Below are 17,887 nucleotides of genomic sequence, written 5' to 3'. Positions count from 1 at the left end.
TCTTCAAGGCTTGGAGTGATCAGTTCCCAAGTGTGAAGTGACTGTTATATCCAAATATTAATTTATTTAGCAATTATTTCCATTTAATTTTTTTCAATTTAATCTTTTCAAATCTCAAATTGAAATTCATAGACCTGCCTACGTATGTCTACTATAAAAGTTATGGCTGAAAGTTCTGCACCAAACCAATAAATTTTTTTTATCAATTTGTGAATATTGCTTCCAGATTAAAGTCAACTTGATATAATACATATGGTACTACTGCAGCAAATTGGCCAGTAAAAGTTCAAAATTTGACTAGCTTAAACTGTACAAACTCGCTGATTATTGATTACCTACGTTTATCCAGTTTATATTATCAGAGAGAATTTTTGCACCCACAGTTGACACAAAATGCATGTCATTATGAAAACTTTTGAAATCACTCTGGCTCTGTTGGTGTTGCTGCTGAACTGCAGCCGATGTCTGGCAAGAAGTGAAGTGATTTATGCCATTAATGCAGGTATGTGTTATTTTTTATATTAATTAAATTTTAGCTGTCCTTACCTGAAATCAATTCTAAAATGCTCTATATATGTTATATTTAAATCATTAAGAACTTCTAACTGTGTATTACTTGTTAGTTAAGTCTCTCAGACTTGGCCCAAATCTGTTGAAACTTCAAAAAAAGTTACAATTAAAACAATTTTTAATTGAGGTTATATTTTTAAGTTTCTTATCCCAAACACTATATGAAGAAAAAGAAGGATGATGATTTTAGTCCCATTTGCCTTATCGATTAACCAATCTACTTTTTCATTGTTCTGCAATCTTATTCTGTAATTGTTTTCTTTTTGCATTCTTATATAGTATCAACAAGAAAATAATTTTCTTTTTTTGCTTTATGTTTATGAAGGTGGAGAAGCCCACACAGACATTCATGGCATCCGATACTCAAGAGATCCACTTGCTGACAAAGATGTTGGAACAGCGTCTGACTTTGGCAAGAACCTAATAATTGCCAGAGTGCCTCCTGCTGATCAAGTAAGAAATTTAAAGTTTGAGTGTCCTGAATTATGTATGTATTCTCATTGCTTCCAGTGTAGCAACAATAATTTGATATGCTGACTGATAAGTCCAAATTTTTTAGAATAGAAGGTAAAGGCTTTGTTTGCAATTTGTTTGGTTAGATTCAACTTCTTGAAATTTTCAGCTCTCAATTTTTCCATTAATATGGGAAGTTACCATTGAGTTGATCAATTTATGTCTTACTCAATTTATATTTTACTCAATTCTACTAAGTTATGACAATTTCTGCTACTTCATAGAAGATTTAAATTACTGTTATACATTTGACAATTTGAAGCCTGCATGCACTGCCTAAATTATTCATCTCTTTCATTTGGATGTTCATTTTTACTTGAAGAGTAATCTTTTATTTTAAAATGTGCTGCTCAGATATTTTTAATTTCTCATTCAATAAGAAAACTTGATGCTTTACCATCTATCAGTACAAGTGGTAGCTCTTCAAAGCTGACGTCCTATCTGCTGCAGATCCTGTACCAGACGGAGCGTTACCATCACTCCACATTTGGCTACGATCTCCCCTTGCGCGGTGATGGCAACTATGTGCTTGTGCTCAAGTTTGCTGAGGTCTACTTCAATGCACCTGACCAGAAGGTAATCCAACATAGTGTCATAAGAATAATTTGTATTTTTTGTTCTCAACAGAAATCTTATATTTCTGCACTTTGAGTGTCCCAAGTACGGTAATAGTAATATGCGTTTGAAATTTACTTTTTAAAGACAGCACTTCTGAAGAATCCAGTGTCTCTGATGTTACACATGTACAATGAATTTCTAATTTTATTTTAAAAAATTAAATAAAAATTAATTAGAATTTTTTATATATATAAAAAAGTTAAATTTTAAAAATTATTTATTCTGTAAATTGATTCATGCATCGCCTCTGACTTCATGCAAGTTTGCAAAATTTCAGATCGATTGGAAGGTAGGAGTGTGTTAAATATCAATTATAAGATTTGTAGCAGACAAACAAAACAAACAACAAGAAGTTGTTTGAACATGAACCTAACCTGTTCTTCCTTTTACAGAATTAATGAATATTACCTTATCCTGCAGGTGTTCAATGTGCACTTGAATGGAGTTGCGGTCATCTCTGAGCTTGACATCTTTGCACAAGTGGGTCGCGGTGTAGCGCATCAAGAGCTCATTGCCTTCACCATCTCAGACTCACGTTACATCACACTCAGGGATGGAACAAAAACCCCATTGGCGACACATTCTTCAGTCCGACTTGACTTCATGAAGGTAACTGATAATTGGAAGTATGGATTGAGAAGAAAAAACATGAAAATTTTTGCTGGTTGTTGGTTGATGATTGATGCTGTATTATAACTGAATTTATAGGCAAAATTAATCTGGAATTTTGCATTTTCAATTTATTTTCACGAAGCATGAAAACAAATTTGTTCTTTGTGGTTTCCACCTTCAATGTGCTCCGTTTAAACTTTAAGTTTAAAGCTCCAGTTAATTATCATATGATGCAGTTGTATTCTCTAATTTGATTAGTGTTTACAGTAAACATGTGATTTGATATTTATGCAGATTTCTGACTCCCATATGAAAATATTGGTTGCTTCCATTTTTAGCAGGTTATTCATAATGATTGAATAATATTGTACAATAAATTAATGCTGAATGCATGTTTGCACATCCATTTCTATAATAAGGGACATTGTATTTCAGGGCCCCAGAGACAATCCTAAGATTAATGCCATCTACCTCCTCCGAGGCACCCCCCAAGGTGGGCTTACATAACGTCAAATAATTAATAATGGCTCGTACGTTTTTTCATTCATTGCTAATTTATTTGGTTTCACTCTCGCTATGAACAATTGGGTAAATATCTATAACTCTGAGTGTTGAGTTATGCCGATAGGCAAAGATTTGCTGGAGACTGAATATAAATCATTCATCTAATCACTTGTATCTTTCATTTTGGTTTGCATTATTGGAATAAATTTTTTGAGGAACATTCACCATCTGAGAAGAATATCTTAGTAATCAGAACAGTCATCTTCGCTTCACCTTATTGTCCTATCTTTGAAAATGGGATTAGTGTGAATACTTAGTCATGGATTCACTGATGGAGTAAATCATTTCGGATAGGCCAAGAAGAGTGATTTAACGGCAGATGTTCCCTAAAACAGTGGGTTGCTAGCTTCTTCATGGCCCTCAATCGGGGCAGAAAGGCCCTCAATTGGGGCAAATCTTCTCCCTAGTTGGGCATCCTCAATTGCAATATTTCACTCATATTTTTCCAATCTGAAATACTTTGAATTTTCCAGACGTGCCGTCATTGCCTCCTTTCCCGCTAGAAGAAGAGTCTGAGCTGCTGCCGGAGGAGGAAGCGCAGCCACCAATGTCAGGTAAGTGCTTGCATACATTTCCTGTCTGGCAAATAATTTCAATAACTCCCATAAAAATAAATTATAATAATTTGCCAAGTCTTAAGACACTCCTGGTGTTCATTTAAGACTAAGTCTTCTATTGTAAACAGTGATGATGTACAGATTTTGCATTCCATTTTCAGGTTCAACAGCCCGCAAGGTGTCAAGCGGTCCACGCACTCCCGACCCCTACAGCAGCGACGAGAGCACAGGCACCTTCCTGCCTCTAGTGGCCGCCGTCGGAGCCGCCATTCCCATCGTCTTCTGTCTCTGCAGGATGTGATAGCGCCTCTGCTTCCAGCGCTGCGACATAATGTCTTATTATTATTATTTATAATTTGTTGAAGATTGGATACTGCAAGATTCAACGTTTTTTTTCGGCAAGCGTCACATGCTAAGCATGTGAATGCGGAGACATAAAAAATTTGTATGCTTGAATATTTATGATGAGTTAAGAAACTTGAGGTGAAATGCAAGTTTAATTATTTCAAATGTGTTTGATTTTTTCTCGTTTTGGAGGAATATTGGTTTAATTTATTCTGGTTTCCCCTGTTTTAATATCAAATATTTTCACCAAAGCTCATTTTTGCCTCGTCGTTATAAGCTATGGTGTTTTTCTGTTTTCTGTTCTTTATATTCAAGTTTTAAAATCAAAATTAGTTGGTTAGTTGTTATTCCTACTCTATACAGTATATGATATTTTACCCACAATTATTTTATTTATTTGATGTTCTATCATTGTTGATGAGGCCTTAAAGACTCCTACATACGTACGTGTGGGCCTTGGTTTTTCTTCTAGAAAATAACGTTTCCCTAATCTGCCACGTCCAATATTGCGTAAGATATCGACAGCTCAGAAAGAACTCGTACGGTATTTACGTCTGTAATACGTCTTGTGTGGAAACTCCTAGTCGCTATGGCATTTTTTTCTTGTAATATTTTCCATTTGATATATCTGCCTTTGAGCTGTTTTGGTGCTGGTGACTATACCATATTTAGTGTCACTGGAGCAACTCTCTTAATTTTGTTGTATTTAATGCTCCAGCGGCTTTACTCATTTATAAATTACCTGTAAGGTATTGGCATGGAATTCAATATTCATTTCTGAATGAAAGTGTTCTGTATTATCAATACCTTCTTATTATCGCCGTCCGGGGTAACGAGGTTCTTCTTATTGCGACGGCCGCTGCTTTGAAAAATTACGAAGGCAACATTCCCGGCCGCATCCGATATCTCATGAACCTAAATCAGTTCGATGTTACCACCCAAAACTGATGTAAATTCAAACGTCGGTCGTTCAAAGTTTGTAATGCGAATTAAAGGTTGCACAGTGTTATCTAGATATTATAAATATCTAATTTCTTTTCATGTTATGCTTTTCAATAGTGTCATTTTCAGCTGTTATTTTGGTGATTAATTTCTCGTGGTTATGAATTGGTCCGAGTGCCAGAAACCTTTTTAGCTTTTGACTTTTCTGTCCAAAATTACTCTCAGATGCGTCCTCTCAGCTTCCAAAATTTCCTTGTGCACTTTGATTACCATCACTACGAGTGTTGATTGCTTCACTAATATGAGACTGTGTTAATGTGTCGTGTTGCACAATAATCAGATGTGAAACCCTTTGCTTTTTGTGTTATTGTGAATGAGTGACGTAATTAGTTATGCACCTAACGTGTGGAGTGTTGATTCAAGTACCAACAAGTATTTGTTGGTATATTTACCAATAAATATAATAAGACAAATAGATTATTTGTCAGAAATGTTGGTGGGTGCAACTCATTTTCATTGCGATATCCAATATCTTCAAGCTCAGCCATATGGATTTTACTTCCAATTGGATCGCTTATCAATTTAATGTTGACTGGATGAGATATTTTTAATATATGAGGCTCTTAAACTCGTTAAGGATTTGGTAATAATAAGTCTTGGTCTTCACGATAAGTTTTCTTCGCCATGTGCTGGGAATGTTTTATTACCGCATACATGGCTTTGTTTCGTCCGTTTATTGATATGATTTAATTATATAACTTGACATTGATTCAATTTCCAGCGACTTTATCTGATTTACTCCATTGTTTTAGGTCTTTGGTTTATTATGTTACGGCTTTTCTTCTGAAGTATCTGTGCTACCTTCTTCATTAATCTTTATGTGCGACTTCATTTCATTGATGAATTTTATTTTATGTTGTCGCGCGTTATATGTGTGCTATAAATTAGCATGGATTGAAGAGGTGTTTTTTCATGCTGTCTTTGTGTGGATTTTACGAGGCCTTGCCCTTTTGTGTGCTTCTAAGGTTTGAGTTGACACATATTGAGTGCACTTGACTGTGAAAAATATTTTCGCATTAGGCTTTTTGTGGAGATTTCTCGCCTTTTTTTCTCTCCCCGTGCATACTTCACCTATGATGATGCACCCGATTTTGTATTCACTTTAGATCTCGTCTTTTTTCTTTGGAGAGCAGAGCTTGGTCCCCTTCATGTCACGGCACGATGACTTCAAAGTTACGGGCCCGAGTTTAGCTCGTTTACATTCCACTATTTCTATTGATTTTCCATCATCAGCTAATCTTTTTTCTTTGGTTTTATTTTTTAAGAATTTTCAAGTGATTGCGAGCTCCTCGATTACCGTTTTTACTTCTTGTTTTCGGACGTACTTAAATATTTGCGGGACAATTAGGGCCTTTCTATCCTATATAGATTCTCTATAAGAAATACCCGCACTCAAGCGAGATCATGATTTCATAAAGCGCTAAAAAACCTGCTACTTCTTCTCAACTTTGATAGCGGCACAAAACATTTTAATTCTCAGCTTTTGATATTCAGTATTATTCTCTTCGTTATTTTCGTTTACATTTTTAATTGAAAAATACATTTCCTCAAACTTTATCATAGACATCTTTCGTTTCATGATTATTTGATTGTGTTTCAATGCTTGATGGTCTCCTATGTAAGGTTTGTTGTTGTTATGCGTGTGTTGTTCTATTTATTTTTAAATGTGTGAGTGTTCATGCAGCAATTTTTTTATTCTAAGAGTCGTACAGTCAAAGCGGGACAGATTTTCCTCTAAGCGTGCCTGTACTAAGTACTAAGCGTACTACAGGTCTCTCTGTGTCACCTGAGGCTTTACGTGGTTTGTTTCCTTGAAATTCATATCATGACCGATCAGAAAACAATCTTTACGGTCCAAGCCACTTCCTTAATTCTTCTCAATTTTTTAGAATCACTTGACTGATTATCGTTACCGTTTATGGAAGGAATATAGAAATTACTCGAGGTTTCGACGCTTGATAAGAGATACGATGTACCACCTACTCCGAGAAATACATTTGAAGCTACATTCTATTCATTTGTTACGATGACCTTAATTCCACGTCTGTGATCGGCTTCTTTAATTCGAAGACGATATTATGATTTGTGATCTCACGATTAATTTCTTGTGAGTGGCCCTGCGCTGTGTAGATGGCGCCTGCTCTATCGATTATGTCATCTTGTCTGAAGAACTCAAGGCTGTCCTATTTAACGAGGCTGCCAAGGCGTTAGCTACACTCGTGCTGGTATGCCATTGGTCAATGCATTCCAAAAGATGGTGTGCCGTAAATCATGGATTTTTTCAAAACTTCATAAATCTGTCCATATTGCGTCGGCTGGAGACGCAAAACTGTTGTACTATCGTCATGAAGTTCCTATTGGGCTAATCGCTGCTGTCCATTTGCGTTGTGGGCTCAGGAACGAAAATTTCACTCCATCATCGCGGCACGCATGTGCGTTTGTACTTGTTTTGTAATCACATTGATTTTAGAGTAAACATTGAAATGGGACGTTTACTTATTCTCCAATCTGTGTTCATGCGCAAGAACTATAAATTTCTCAGTACGCTCCTGTGAATTCATGAGCGTCAAGAATCCGTTGAATGCTCTCTACTGAAATAGCAGAATTCTCTGAAGAAACTTGCATAGCTCATGATTGGAATTTATCTATTTTTTTCCACCTTCAGTTTGAAATAATTTTAAAATGGTATTTACGTTGCAAATTCCATTGAAATTAGTTATTATTAATGTCATCAATTGTTGGTAATTTCACGTGACGCATGTTCGTTGCAGAGATGAATTGCCTATTTTAATAATCCTACCTACATTTGCTTGCATCTGAACGAAAACTAGATTTATTTTTATTTTAAAATTCTGGAACCAAATTGAGAGATTCATGAATTATATTAATTAGTTTTCTGTTGCCATAATTGTATATTGTTAGTTCACTTTTGAAAGTAAGAAAATTTTCTATACAATCAATGTTTACCAATCAAAAAATATATAAATAATCAATATTCTCCTTGGTAAATTTTTATTGCTTCCTCAACTAAGAATATTTTACTGTAACTACGCTCCTTTACATTCATTATCAGTTTCAAATACTTTGAATTACTTGCATAATTATCACGCTACGTTATTTACTCTATTATTTAAATTGTCTAATTTTTATTCCTCTGTTATAATGTTTTAACATAAATTCTGTTCTAGTTTTGCCCTAACACGAGCGTCTACACAGGAACGCACTGCACTTACATTACAGACCAATTAACAGTAAATATAAATACACATAACATTGTACACTGTACACACACCTTGAACATGTAATGCATGTCACATCGTACCTGTACACACAACTAGACCATGTAGCTTAATCTGAAGCTCCAAATCAATAACGCTTCATTTTTAATTAAAATCTGAACAAAAATTCATGTTATACGCTGATGTTGTTAAGACTCAATCGATAGCTTGAATCACAAATTGTCTATGAATATAGAATCAAAGAAATTCCACAATATTTCATCATGTCTTTACAGTACACACTTCGTAGTCCAGCTCTATCGTCAGTTACAGAATCATTGAATTCAAATACAATCAATCAAAATTTTCGTATTAACGATGAAGCTCAAAGCGGTGCATAAGCGAGCGTAGTAATTTGCGATGTAGTGCTTAATTGTTCTCTATTGACGTTATTGACGAGCGTACTTTTGGTGTTCCAGTAATTTAGTGAGGTAACCGCTCATGCCTTCACCGCTTTTATAAAAAATCATGAGAACTTGTCTAAATTTCAAATACTAGTTGATTTCCAACGGAATTCTCTAAATTTTCTTTTTCAATTCTGCTCAAACATTGTACTTGGCATAATTCTTCACGCGTATTTGTTTCACGGATTCTATTTTTTATACAATGACAGGCCTAGAATCTTGAGGAACTTCATAGAAGTGATCATCACTTGGCTGCTCTGGTCTAGAGAGCCTTGGAGCTGGTCTGAGAGGCGGTGATGGAGGTGGTATGCGAATTAGGGTCTGGTGCTTCAGATCCGCCGATCTCTCAGGGCTGCGACGTTGACCAGGATTTTTTTCCGTCATTGAATGAGAGTTTCTTCTTTCTTCTCGTGATCGTGAACGTTCGGCATTACGTTGTCTGCGTTTGTAACGGTGTTTGTGAGAAGATTTATTCCGTGAATTTACTAAATTGGAAAATAATTCTTCGTCGTAATCTGAATCCATGTCGCGCAAAACACTGACGTCAAAATGCCGGTCCAGAGTCCCAATGGGTGACTTAGCTCGTCGAACTTTACTGGCACGTCCCTCTGAACCATAGTTTGAAGAAGAAACTTTGCGAGGTACAACCATGTAGCCGTAGTAGTTGAGGAGAGCAGGACATGATGCTAAAGGCAGAGAGCCGTTTTGGAACGTGTCCATAAGTTCGGAGTTAACTTTACGCTTCCTTTGTCTCACGGTTGCAGGCACCACCACTTCAGGAAGCCAAGGCAGCTCAACACCATCTGTGTCTGTCGAGGAGGCTTCTGAAGGTGTAGATTTACTCAAAGAAGACGAGGGAGAGCGAGAGCTAGTTTCAGTAACCGGCTGCGTTTTGCCTTCTGAACGAACGTTGACTGAAGTGGTCGACGTCGATGCAGATGAATCGAATTTACTCCAAAGCTTTCTGCGCTTTGCAAACAGTGTCACGACAAAAACAACTGTTGCCAGAAAGAAGGCGCAAGCCACTCCAACGGTCAGGAACAAATAGATTTCACACTGCGGCGTTGACAATGCAAGCTTTGATTGTGGTACATCTGTTGGAGAAAATAAACGCTTTAAGGATCAACTTACGTAGGATCAAGTCCGGCAATTTTAGCGAAGTACTGAATGACAGAATGAGTTATAAATTGAATTAGCTATTTCGTGACAATTTATGAGTACATTGATGTTGTCTTACTAGTCTATCAAATTTTTCTCAATACTCACATGGGTTTTTAACATTAATGGACAAGCTTCTCTTCCAATCTTTAGTGGAATTGAATAGTGAGTTGTGATGCATGATCCCTGGAGGAGCTTGCATCATCTTTTGGGGTATGGGCGCTGGAGGAGTGAGTTTTAATTGGGTGCTGCGGTCTCCACTGAATACAGGATTCTCTGTGAAGGGATCGGTGTTTTCTTGCGATTGTATCGCTGATGCGCCATAGGCTGCTGAAACAGAGGCTTCACGAACTTCTCGCTTCTTTCTGCGGCCTCGATCAAATCCGGCGCAGTGAGTCTGTCAAAAACAAATGTGCCATAATAAGTTCACGAGTGACATTGGCTGACGATTAAATAGTATTTGGTTTTGAGTAATGCTGAGATTCTGAATGTTAAATTTACGCTTACCGTTTCAATTGAAACCAAATGAGTGTACGAAACATAAGTTCGTCTCTTATTCTTAGCCTGAATCTGAACTTACGGGCTCGAGACAATCCTGCTCCTCGACGCACCCGACCACCTTGGCAGAGATCATGATGGTGTCTCCAGGCTGCATGTCTTGGAACAGAAATACGCGCATCGTGAACTTGTTCAGCAGGCGGTTGCGGGGTGTCTGCTCTGGCTTATCGCGTGCTATCGCCTGCGATGAGCGGTCAGAAGGAACATTATTCAACGAAACCAAAGAAAATGACGAAACGAAATGATTTCGAAACCGGAAGATAGCATTTTAGAAGAAAAAAACTTATTCGGAAACGAAAGATAATTACGATCTGAAAAGATGACCATGTCAAAGGAAAGGTTAATGAAATGAACCAATTTAAATTCGGAATCGGAAACATACCATGCTAAAGACGAATCTTTATTAATTTGTGAAGAGGTCTTGTGATTCATTAAGATTCAAATCTTAACTTTAACTGTGAGTTTCAACGTAGAGTTAGTAGTCAGCTAGTAGTCGATCGTTGCTTGGTCTTTTCGACATGATGTCCATTTTTTTACATTTAAAATCAGTTGATGGTTCGTACCTGTCAAGTCGATCTATTTAAAACATTGTTTCAGAAGAGAAGACCCTTCTTTTTGGGTTTAGTTATAGGAATGAGAAATGCTGGATAGCCTTAAGAAGTGTTTGTCATTTGAGACGTTTTTGTTAACTAGGAAGGTGGAACGTTTTTTTTTTTGCGATGTGCATGCACAATCTGTTCTAAGTGAGTGATGAATTTCAGACCTGGACCATGACAGAACCGGACCTTACAAACTCAAAATTGACGTGTCAATAAAGTTTTTGACTCATGGTTAGTAATTGGTTCACTTACGAAGGAATCGAATACCAAAGCGTTAATTAAAACAATAAAGTTTTGTCAAGATCCTCTTGGTTATTTATATAAAGTTGTGAAGGTAGGTGACAAATTCTGCACAATACTTATAACGATTAAACACTAAACAGAAACTCAGAGCGCATGAGAACATCGAAACTGCGGCAGTGAAATAAGAACCAAAATGTTCATAATAATAAAAATGAATGAAAAGATTTCCACGCAAATACAGGGACAGTCGCCACAAGTAGAAAAATTTTGAACGACTATAATTTGTTTCGCCTCTACCGTCCTCGAGTCTCACTGGTCGTTGATCTAATGATGCCAAGTCTCGCAGCCAGGGCTGCTTCTCCAAAGCAGCGGGGATTTTGTTAAGAAAGTGGAGAATTAGAGCTTTTCTTCTTCGCATGTCAGCTGTTCGAGACTACTAAAAAGTTTATCGTGTCCGTACAATGCACATGATGGAATTTGATTAATTGAAATAGGAGTCAAAAGTATTCTTCTATGCTCAACGGGCTAAAAAGTGAGCCCTATGTTTAAAATTCAGAGACATATTTCAAAGTTTACCTATTCGTTACCTTAAGTATTTTCTCTATGGGCCATAGTAGAAATGATTCTGTCGAGTATTTCTTACATATGCGGCAAAATGTAATTTATTACAATAATGCCGGTTTCTGTTGAAATTTAACTCCTCTTTGTGCCCAACCATACTAAATACTGTTGGTTCTAGTAAATATATGTAAGGAACTGTAAGCAACTTGTGTTATATAAATAAATGATGTCCTTTCAGAATTACACTTGCACCGCATTCGTAGATTATAGATGGATCTACTTCAAAGCAAAAAAACTCTCGTTTAAGAATTGTTTAAAACTGCCCATCAGTTTAATATTGTGTGAACTGTAAATAAAAAAAATTTAAATAAAAATAACCTCATAAGTGGGATTGTTGCAGCCATCAGCGAACACCAGAACAGCTGTGTTGCGCGGATGACTGGAAGAGCCGCTACCACTGCGATGCACCACCACGTCCACCATGCGGCTGTACTCCCAACCTGACCGTGGTACATGGTGGTAGTCATATATCATATAGCCGGGAATATTTGTAATGATACAGTACACGCAATTGAAATATTGATCACACTAGAATGAAGACGGTTTGACATCAATATAATTATGAGTATTCGGCGATGTGGCCTATAGAAGAGCTGAGTGAATTACTTATGAAATGCATTGGTAATGAAAAAGAAGGTGCACATAAATGAGAAATTTGTGAAGGAAAGTGATTGTCAAACAACCGAGAGTAAGAAGATATTAAGATGAGATACCTATAAATACCATTCCAACTTAATGACGTATTTAATGAATATCGTTTTGAATTATTACCGTCATTTGCTTTCACGATGGACCACAACTGCACCTCCTCGCCCAGCTCCAGCTCAGTGTCCTCCAGCACCCGCTGGGTGAACCCCCCCGACGCCGGGTCCTTCCTGAAGAGCGCGATCTCGCACTGGAAATTTTGTCCCCCGCCCTCGAAAACGGACGCCTCTCGGTCTGAGCTGCCCAGCAACCGCAGGACTTATGATATTAATTGAGTTTTAGTTTACATAATTTAATTAAGTGGTTTAAATACATGTAATAAAATAATGGTTATGGATTTACGTACCGATTTCATTATAAAAGTTCATAACTTCTTTTTTTACAGTAAAAACAAATTTCCTTGACAACTGTTCTGCATGAAAATTTATATTAGCTCTAAAAACTATTCTATAAAAATAACTTACTTATGATATATAAACCCAATTGAAACATTCATAAAATTAATCTAAAATTTTCAGATGATATCGCACCTTGTTTCCTGTGACGTGGCAACGCTGATGGCATGCGTGTCTTCGGCGGTTGGATCTTGAGGTTCACATCGGATGTCCACGAGAGCGTCCTCTGGTAGACGCAGTCCCAGCAGCAGGGGGAACCGCAGGGTCAGGCATAGGAATGGCTGGAAAAGACAATAGTTGTTAACATTTGGATTTTTCAAAAATTGCATTCGGTAGAAATTAGGACTACCTCAAGACATCGTTCTCATTACGTATTTAATATTCTGAACGAAATTCTTTCACTTTTAAGTTATTGATTCTTATCTCGTAGATATTAATTTCTGTATTCCTGTGGAAATTCGAACGCAAATAATTACTACATCGTGGTTATTTTGAAATTATGGGCTAAACTTTGTGTCACTTAATATTGAAAACACCTCGAATTAAATTTAAATTGCATGAACATATTTGTTCTATTTCATTATACTCGTAGATGAACACGATTTTTCAAAAACCTCCGGTTGTTTTTGTTCAGAGTGGTTTAGGTAAGTTAGTGTTCAATAATTATTTTTACAGAAATTGTTCAGTAAAATGTGTCTACTGTTTTTGTTCAGAGTGGTTTAGGTAAGTTAGTGTTCAATAATTATTTTTACAGAAATTGTTCAGTAAAATGTGTCTACAGTTTTTGTTCAACGATAATTTTTGCAGTTATATCTCCAAGTTGTCAGTGATATCTTTGCAAAATATCATTTCATTGTTCAACTTAAGAGAAAAAAATTCATCATCTATATTGCTTTTGTATACATCTTATGATACGGAAATCTTTTAGTTCAATGAAGCAGAAAGTGAAGCGAAAAGATTTTATTTCATTTTCATAACAATTCATGATGAAGCGATTTGATCATTTGGTATCGTTTACTAGAAAACAGGCTAATATAATAAGGAAGCTTCTGGAATTATTCCCTTATTTGAAAAAGAACATCCGTCTATTACCTTACATTTCCATGTTAGCTTTTATCCTAATGGCCTCTGTCATTCGGGGTCGAATAACAGCAGAATGTAATAATAAATTACATAATTTTTTAACTGCAAATTTTAGATGTGCTATTTCTAACACCTAAATCATAAATGGAGTCAATAATTTTTCAAAAAACATTGTTTATTTTAAAACTTATTTAATTTCTTTGACGCTTGATGATTCAAATTTCGTTTTTCTTCTAAATTAAGATTGAGGTTTTTAGTAAGGTTTGTTCTTTTATTTTGTTATAGGGTTCATAATATGAGCTTCGGGACATTTTCTCTCTTATATTAAATATTATTATTACCTGTCCATCCCGCCTCATATTAATGTTCAAATTAAAATAAATTTTTACACATGGAAGTTGCGGACAATACCCAACCTGTGACTTGAGGCGCGCCTGAGCCGTGCATGCTAACAGGAGGTCGGGTTCCTGACGGAGGTGGTGGCATGGGAGGTGGTGGAGTTTGTGGTGGTGCTGGAGGCTGCGGTGGAGCAGGTGGTTGCGGTGGAGCAGGAGGCCTGGGAGGTAGTGGAGGAGAAATGGGTAAGGACGGAGGACTGGGTGGCCTAGACAATGGGCGGTGCGAGTTGTGGAGATGGGATGGGAAAGGAGGAGGTGGAGATGAGGGAGGTCGAGGGATGGTCGGGAACACAGGATTTGAACCGAAGAGGCCGAAGTCAGCGTGTATCCCTTCTGTAGTCGGGATGATCGATGGCGGTCCGATGGACGGCGGGCCGATGATGGCAGGAGGACCGAAACTAGGCGGACGTGATTGGCGCTTACCGTTGAATAGTGACTTCTCTGCCTCAGCCTGTAAATATAATATTAATAAAATAATTCATGAAAAGCCTGGAGCCTCCGTCAGTTGCAAACTTTTTATAAATAAATTTTACACTTTATCAGCAATCGTAAAAATATTAGGCATCCAGGAACTTCATCAGACATCGTTCTTTCTCGTTCACTAAAATATGTTATTTGAGATATAATCATACAGCCCATGACTGGCTACATCAGCCATCAACATAAATGCAAGCCGACTGTGAGTCTGGCTTCAAGCAGTGATGATTAAGGTTCTCAAATTACGGTATCTGATAAAGGAAAATATTTTTAAAGTAGTTAAAATAAATATCTTTTCAATACTTAGTTATATCTATTGATAATCTAATTTATATTATTCCAAATGATCATCGGAAGCCCGACTTGCAAAATATCTTCATTTATGTAACTAGGAAATTTGAAGGAAAATTTACGTCGCTGAGCTGCAAAGGAGGTCCAGAAGGAACGTCGCTGGTGTGGGAGTTGACGTCAGCGGTTGCGTCGTCAGTTGCGACGCTGCTGCTGACGCTGCTGCTGACGCTCGTTGACGTCTGACGCCAGCGGTTGCGTCGCGGGAGTCTCATCGAGAGTGACGGCAGCAAACGGCCTCTACTTGTCACTGTTGTGTCACTGTAAAATCGCAAGATTTAAAGCCGGGTAGAAGCTGGAATATTTGAATTTTCGTTAGATTTGACGGACAAAAAATGTAACAAAATTTTCTACACAAGGCGTTCACTCACCTCTCAGCATTTGAGGCCTCAGTTACGGCGGACGTGAAGGTGGTTGAGGCCTCTTGGTTGTCCACGAGACGCACGGACGACACAAGCAAGATAAGCGCCATCAACTGCAGCCTCGCCATATTGTTGCCAGTAAGAACTCTGATTACCTGCAGAGAAAGAGCAATCTCAAGTTAAAATTTTATCTAGCCGGGTAATATAAGTAATTCAAAATTTTAATAATCTTTATAAGTATTACCAGCGGCAGCACATTACCATATTTCAACTGAAAATATTTATAGCTCAGTGTTATTTTCATTGATTGATTGAAAGTGAGGAAAGAACAGTGTTGGAAGTTTCGAACTTCATCTTCATATATGTGAAGTATTAGCGTTGGGAACAGCAACGCTGAGTACATAATGATCTACCACATTATTCATCCTGACATAAGCCATATGTGTATTGTGCAATACAAATATTTCATATGAAGTGCTATATTTTATGTTCAGTACATATATTTCATCGAATGTAAATAATTGGCAAATTATCCAGCTAATCTATAAGTCAATTATCGTATTTCACCATGAGACATAGTCGGTTAACAAGATTACCACTATCATTCTCGTATAATCACGCTGCATCAGACAGATACTGCCTTCAATTTCATGATGAATAATACTCTTTTGTTTCAAAATTGAGTAAAGAAAGTGCAACAATTTCAAAACTCGAGAAAAGCTAAATTTTGTTATAATCTAAAAAATTCAGCCAGTTCGTGAAAGTTTGGGCCTTTATCGCAAATAACCTAAGCGATAAAATGGGATATCTTCATCACCTTTCTTTTAGGGTCGCTCTACAGCTTCAATGGATATAAAATGCTATATTTTTTGCTGTTAAGTGAAAGTCTTTGGCCGTAAAACTGATTTTGTGGCCCCGGCAAAAATCTTTATTAGAGTCGGGCCTCTATTAGGCTGAGAAATGCCTCACCTGTTACACCCATGCAAACTCTCAGTTTAATCTTTACCTTTATCGCCTTTATTGGGATGTCCATGGGAGCCTAATATTTTTTTACGATTTCTTGCTTAATTTTAAATTTATTTGTAAAAAGTTGGCCTCGTGACGAAAGCTCCAGGCATCGTTAAGGCGGCTTTACGAGCTATTGAAAGACCTTACAGATTACTATAATGGCTACGAGCCATCTTTGTAAATCTATGAGGGTAATTTCATAGATCTGAGGTCAAAATTTCCGTCGATTTCTACAGGATAATGACATGATTTATTCACAGATCATGATCTCAAACTCAGCAGCAAGTGCCTGAATTAAAAAAATATACAAATAAAATGAAAATAAAATTTGATGCAATATCTAACTTAATCTCTTGATGGTTATTTTACAGATTTTGTCTCACGGAAATATCCAATCTCCAAGGTTAAATCTTAAAAAAATAATTGCTGAAAAAATGTATGTATGCAATAGGAATAAAATCTGCCTCAAAGTTGTAATACTGCATTGAATACATTTAAATTTGAATGCATCTTATATTAGGTGTATTTTTATTCATCTTTTTCTAAGGAGAAGCTAAGGCGAGTAAATTATTTTCTAAGGGCAAGCGATACTCACTTTTTTCTCATCACTCAATGATCTAATTCGCTGCGTTTTATCTTTATACGCGTTAGGCTGTGTTTTTATGTCTGCAGTTATTGATGCTGCTCTGTTCCCTGCAGAGAAAGGCAGCTCAAGGTATAGGATGACTCGCTAATCGGTCTGCGATATGCTAATGCGCGGCCATAAAATACCTTACGAGCTTGTTTTAGGTTTGTCATTTGGAAATAAACTACATTTCATGATGATATGAAATCAATTGAACACTTTGATGAGTGTAAGCAGTGAGTTTCGTGTGTGTGCATTAAGAAAAATAATTTTAATTTGCTTAAATTTTACACACCACATATAGAACGTTAAGACATCTTGGGATCTGTAGAGTTTTGTTTGAATACCTTTAGTGCTATTTTCTTAAATGTTGTTCCTTGTACAACGCTATAAATGCTTTAACTGTAAATCGTCATTGCTGTGGTTAACATTCATGTAATTTTTACATCATTTAAGGCTTAAATTCAATGAAAAGGTTCATTAGCCTAAAATTGCGTGCAACAGAATATTCAACGTTCTATTGACTAAAAGCCCACTACACAATTTCACAGCCAAGTCTCCCATTATTATTATTATTATTATTTTGAATTAAGTAATTCATTCGAAAAATTTTTTGTTACCGGAGATTGTGAATTAACATTTCAGTTTTCCCGCGAGCTCATTCTTTCGCTGGACTCTGACAGTTCTATCACGTTGTCCCTAGTCAGGTATGATCTATTAGGATATCATAAGTCCTGCATTGCGTTAAGCCAGCACCCTGCACCAACACCTGCCATGTCTTCAGCACTGAAGCATCTTGAGCCCCTGAGCTTCCCCTAAGATGGGTCCTCCTTATGCGAGGGGA

General features: G+C 36.9%; 2 protein-coding genes across 2 annotated transcripts; one reads left to right on the top strand and one right to left on the bottom strand.

Annotated features, from left to right (window-relative positions):
• The first annotated feature begins 220 nt into the window (after positions 1 to 220).
• On the top strand, positions 221 to 7,270 carry LOC108678011 (malectin-B). Its single transcript, XM_018166341.2, has 7 exons — positions 221 to 502; positions 896 to 1,023; positions 1,534 to 1,659; positions 2,122 to 2,310; positions 2,749 to 2,806; positions 3,351 to 3,431; positions 3,596 to 7,270. Exons 1-7 carry the CDS (start codon positions 394 to 396, stop codon positions 3,733 to 3,735), a joined length of 831 nt encoding a protein of 276 aa, XP_018021830.1. The 5' UTR covers positions 221 to 393; the 3' UTR covers positions 3,736 to 7,270.
• Positions 7,271 to 7,776: 506 nt separating this feature from the next.
• Positions 7,777 to 17,367, bottom strand: LOC108678000. Its single transcript, XM_047880148.1, has 10 exons — positions 17,014 to 17,367; positions 15,420 to 15,565; positions 15,114 to 15,309; positions 14,237 to 14,674; positions 12,878 to 13,023; positions 12,414 to 12,586; positions 11,961 to 12,082; positions 10,202 to 10,360; positions 9,730 to 10,018; positions 7,777 to 9,557 (listed from the first exon to the last, which is right to left on the bottom strand). Exons 2-10 carry the CDS (start codon positions 15,536 to 15,538, stop codon positions 8,659 to 8,661), a joined length of 2,541 nt encoding a protein of 846 aa, XP_047736104.1. The 5' UTR covers positions 15,539 to 15,565; positions 17,014 to 17,367; the 3' UTR covers positions 7,777 to 8,658.
• Positions 17,368 to 17,887: the final 520 nt, after the last annotated feature.

Source organism: Hyalella azteca, unplaced genomic scaffold, assembly GCF_000764305.2.
Source record: "Hyalella azteca isolate HAZT.00-mixed unplaced genomic scaffold, Hazt_2.0.2 contig4689, whole genome shotgun sequence".
Classification (NCBI taxonomy): Eukaryota; Metazoa; Arthropoda; class Malacostraca; order Amphipoda; family Hyalellidae; genus Hyalella; species Hyalella azteca.
This window is presented reverse-complemented; position numbering and strand designations above follow the sequence as displayed.

What these genes read in the sequence shown, in the direction of transcription:
- LOC108678000 (XM_047880148.1), bottom strand. Translation starts at nt 15,538, where the DNA reads ATGGCGAGGCTGCAGTTGATGGCGCTTATCTTGCTTGTGTCGTCCGTG. An exon ending in CGCCTCAAGTCACAGGTTGG is followed by an intron (nt 13,024 to 14,236) that starts GTATTGTCCGCA and finishes TGTCTTTTCCAG; the next exon opens with CCATTCCTATGCCTGACCCT. An exon ending in AGCAGGATTGTCTCGAGCCC is followed by an intron (nt 10,019 to 10,201) that starts GTAAGTTCAGAT and finishes TGTTTTTGACAG; the next exon opens with ACTCACTGCGCCGGATTTGA.
- LOC108678011 (XM_018166341.2), top strand. Translation starts at nt 394, where the DNA reads ATGCATGTCATTATGAAAACTTTTGAAATCACTCTGGCTCTGTTGGTG. An exon ending in GAGTGCCTCCTGCTGATCAA is followed by an intron (nt 1,024 to 1,533) that starts GTAAGAAATTTA and finishes TATCTGCTGCAG; the next exon opens with ATCCTGTACCAGACGGAGCG. An exon ending in AGCGCAGCCACCAATGTCAG is followed by an intron (nt 3,432 to 3,595) that starts GTAAGTGCTTGC and finishes TTCCATTTTCAG; the next exon opens with GTTCAACAGCCCGCAAGGTG.